This window comes from Centruroides sculpturatus, unplaced genomic scaffold (genome assembly GCF_000671375.1).
Source record: "Centruroides sculpturatus isolate CEXI.00-Female unplaced genomic scaffold, Cexi_2.0 scaffold2011, whole genome shotgun sequence".
NCBI lineage: Eukaryota > Metazoa > Arthropoda > Arachnida > Scorpiones > Buthidae > Centruroides > Centruroides sculpturatus.
Genome location: NW_019392608.1, coordinates 7,016 through 11,144, shown reverse-complemented (window position 1 = coordinate 11,144; position 4,129 = coordinate 7,016). Strand labels below are relative to the sequence as shown.

The window sequence follows — 4,129 nt, the reverse complement described above, 5'->3', positions numbered from 1 at the left end:
GACAGGATTAAGGCTTACTGTGAAAAACTTGGCTTCTATTATACTATTTTAGATGCGGTTTTTGCATTTTTGATTGCGTTTTAATAGGGTACGTCAAGAGAATTTTTCAACACTAAGAAGAAATTTTTCGAAAAATTTTCTCCTAGGGGGAAGTGTTATACATTTATAATAGATACATTTTGAGCCACAACAAGGCGTGGCGGGGTCTGCTAGTATATATATATATATACATACATACATACATTTATTAAGTTTTTAGTTAGTAGCATTATTAAAATATAATATCATATAAATGTAATTGTAATTAATAAAATATATAATATATAATAGTAATTAATAAAGTATATTCATTAGCATTAACATTAGGATTTCATTAGCATATAACATTACAATAACCAGATTAAGAAAATTTTCATTTAGTTTCTTGATAACATTTATCATTATCATACCAAATCCTGAAAATATATATGATGACTACACTATCTATGTAGTCATATTTACTTCCATTACAGAAATGCTAATGCTATTATCTAGTTTATAATGGCAGAATTGAAAGAACTTGAAGGATGTGGTTTTTGGGATTATTTACAACTTTACAAGATAGTGCATTTATCTAAACAAAAGGACTCTTTTAAATAAAAAGTATAAACTAGTTTTTGGTTATACATTTTAGTTTTTCAAATACACAACGATCTATAATTAACCAATAACCAGCGTGAAATTCTTCAAAACATCGGCGAACATTTTCGATTCCCCTCCTGGGATCTTCTTCAGGCTTATTTTATATCTTCCGTTATAACTGGATCCTTTAATTCGAATTAAAGGATCCAGTTATAACGGAAGATATAAAATAAGCCTGAAGATCCCGGGAGGGGAATCGAAAATGTTCGCCGATGTTTTGAAGAATTTCACGCTGGTTATTGGTTAATTATAGATCGTTGTGTATTTGAAGTATATACAACCCGGTGTGGTGAGAAAGTAAATTACATTTTAGTTCAGTAAAGTGATTCCAGATATTGTATTATTTCTGTATTATGTATATGCTATAAATTAACTGCCAGTTTCAGGGAGGTTTAACTTACTTTACATATTCTTTATTTACATTTTTTCAGAAATATATATATTTTAAGAAAATATTCCTCTTTGCAGAAATTAACATATTGTGTTACATATTATGCATTCTTATGTGTTTTAATCTATTTCTATAATGATTTTTCAGTACAGTGCAGAATTTCTAGAATTTTCTACTTGGATTATGTTGGTGTTTAAATAACTTTGTGTATTTTAAACTTAGATGATAGGTTATATCTAGAAATGATCATATAACAATGAGAATAAACTATATTTTGATGTTTTCTGTTATGTGCAGTTTCAGTTTAATTATATTTAATATTTACATTTCTAAATATAAATTATAATAATATCCTAATAATGTCTCAAGTTTAATTAACTGATAGTTGATTTTATTTTAGATTTTGCATCTCTTAATTTAAAATAATGTCTTATTTATAATTACTGTTTTATTGCAAAAATAATTTAAAAACTATTTTGTTTACAGATAAGAAGCAAAAAGAACCATTACGATGGGTGATTGATATAACTATAGGCTACCCGGACGGAGGGAAACCGTTAGATCTCCCAACCATATGCTCTTCATACCGTCCTTCGTGTACCACTTACTTTCATTATCGATGCTACCCTATAGATGATGTGCCTGAAGATATGGAATCCATGAAACAGTGGTTGTATGATCGTTGGGTAGAAAAAGAACATCTATTAGATGAATATTATAAAACAGGAAAATTTCCTCATAAATCTATACGGGGTGATTCTAATTCCAATAATTACAAATTAATGTCTCAACCAACAAAAGTGATTTTTAGTGACTTTTATATTGCTTTTTGTCATTTATTTTATGTTGTATCATCCTTTTTACATTATTATATTCTTGGGCATATGTGGCAATTTGTATATACTTTTTGAACTTCTAATTAATCAAAAATTTCGTTTTTTTTCTTTCTATGCAAAAATAAGAATTTTTTATTGGCAATATCAAATTATTAAGTTATGCAAAATATCCTACTGGTACTATTTAAAATCTTTTAAAACATTTGACGTAGTAGAGTCAAGAATCAATCATAAATTGTTCCATGTTAGTTTCATTAGTATATTTTTTAGCTTAGTTAATCATTCCTATATTCCAGATTGTTCCAAAGACAGTATTGTATTTTTATGAATGACTAACAATATCAAAGGTAAATCGAAGATTTATTTTAGAACATAAGCAATTACAGATCTGTGATATATAACTAGCCTTTTGGCTTTTAATCACCTTGGTGTCTTCGATAATTTTTGTAAACTTCTCACATTTACATTCTCTAAGCTTCCATATAATTTATTCTGTAGCACTTGCTTCCAATTTATTCTTATTTTGATACCTAGTAGGATACATATCATGCAAAATTATTTAAATATTTTATATTCTAAATCTTTACTTTAGTTGTCTTCTTTCATATGATGATTTAATCTGATACTTTGGGTCCAATCTTAATTTGTCTTTCTTTGAATTTCTCTTGCAAGGTTGTGAACAGTGGAAATATTATTTATTATCAATTATTAATCTTTCCAATAAGTTAAAGCAGAAAATTGATTTGATATACATAAGAATAATTTTAGCAGTAAACCTGATAAATTATTGTCTCTTAAGACATATCAGTATATCATAATTTGAGCAATTTATTTTACTGATTAAAAGAAAAACAACAAGCAAAGGACTTTATTATATAAACTAAAAGATAAAAAAAATTTCTGGTTAGTAATGTTCATAATTGCTTTTATAATAATTAGATGCCATTTTTTAAAGTACTCGGAATATAATTGTTAATTTTTTAAATATGAGAATCTTCCTGTTTTAGTGTTGTATGTATGTATATAAATATATGTAGAAAGAGTTTTCTTCCATTATTTGATCTATTTTAAAACTGATTTACTTTTATAATGTGCATATAATGTATTTAAATGTAAATTAAAATAATGCAAATGAAAACTTTTGTATAATATAAGATGAAATATGTAGGTTTAGGTGTAAAATAGATTTTGTTGATATGCATCAATTACGTGGCAATGATTCTCAATGCAAATTTTGATTCATCAGAAAACAATTGAAGTGATGTTCACTTAGATTGAAGAATAGAAACTTTTAGAAATTCGTACGTTACTGACTGTACTGATTTGTTCCGAGAGAATATTTTAAACTTTGGTACAAATTGGACATTGCAGATCGAAACATGCTTTAATGTATATAAAAATAGAGAGTTCCTTCAAAACTAATTATTAATCTTTCCATTTTTTTAGAAATATTTCTAGTTTGTATTAATCTGAAAGATTAGTGCATATACATCAGTTAAATATTATATCTATATATGTATATCAGAATAATTACACAGACTATTCTTAAAGGTATAAATGCTCTATTGTAGCAGATCATTTCATTTAACGTAACTGTACTTAGTGAATGTCATTCCAGTATTCTCATTCATCTTTCGATATTACATCATATCTCTGGGGAATGGCATAGAGAAAACAACGATTTAGGGTCTCATAACCAAAACAGAGCATGTAGCAATTATAGCAATGCAATCAATCATTTGCAATATTTTTGGTATATAGAAACTCGCACTCGTGTATCTGAACTTATATTTGCCCACCAGAAACGATTGATGATAAATATTTAAAAAAACAAAAGAGTAAGCACATTTGTAGCAATGTTTGGTTGTTATTTGTTGTGATATGCATTTTCTTGAATTAACAAAGTAGTATGAGCTTCACTAATTGTGATCGTGCAATGATATGTGAAATTATATGTCTGATATTTGCTACAGATAACACAGTAGTGCCTTTAGTATTTAAGTAATATCTTTGGGCTGATACCATTAAAAAAATAAGAGAGATTTTTTTAATTAGTGATTAATAAACAATACAAGAATATAATAAATATTTGGTTTATGAATCACTAATTAAGCATCACATTGTACATATTCTAATCATTGCATTGTTTGATATTAACTTGATTTTTAAAATAGAGTTCTTCCAGGAAATGACTCTTCAAATAAAACTTCAAACGATTTTT

At 26.7% G+C, this 4,129-nt stretch overlaps 1 protein-coding gene across 2 annotated transcripts in view; it reads left to right on the top strand.

Annotated features, from left to right (window-relative positions):
• The window catches only part of LOC111617654 (acyl-CoA:lysophosphatidylglycerol acyltransferase 1-like), a 59,310-nt gene extending 56,775 nt beyond the window's left edge, over window positions 1-2,535 (top strand). For both annotated transcript variants that reach the window (XM_023358927.1, XM_023358928.1), the window contains exon 7: window positions 1,559-2,535. In XM_023358927.1, coding sequence (XP_023214695.1) covers window positions 1,559-1,983 — 425 coding nt within the window. In that variant the 3' untranslated portion in view covers window positions 1,984-2,535. The remainder of the gene's footprint in view (window positions 1-1,558) is intronic.
• The last annotated feature ends 1,594 nt before the right edge of the window (window positions 2,536-4,129 follow it).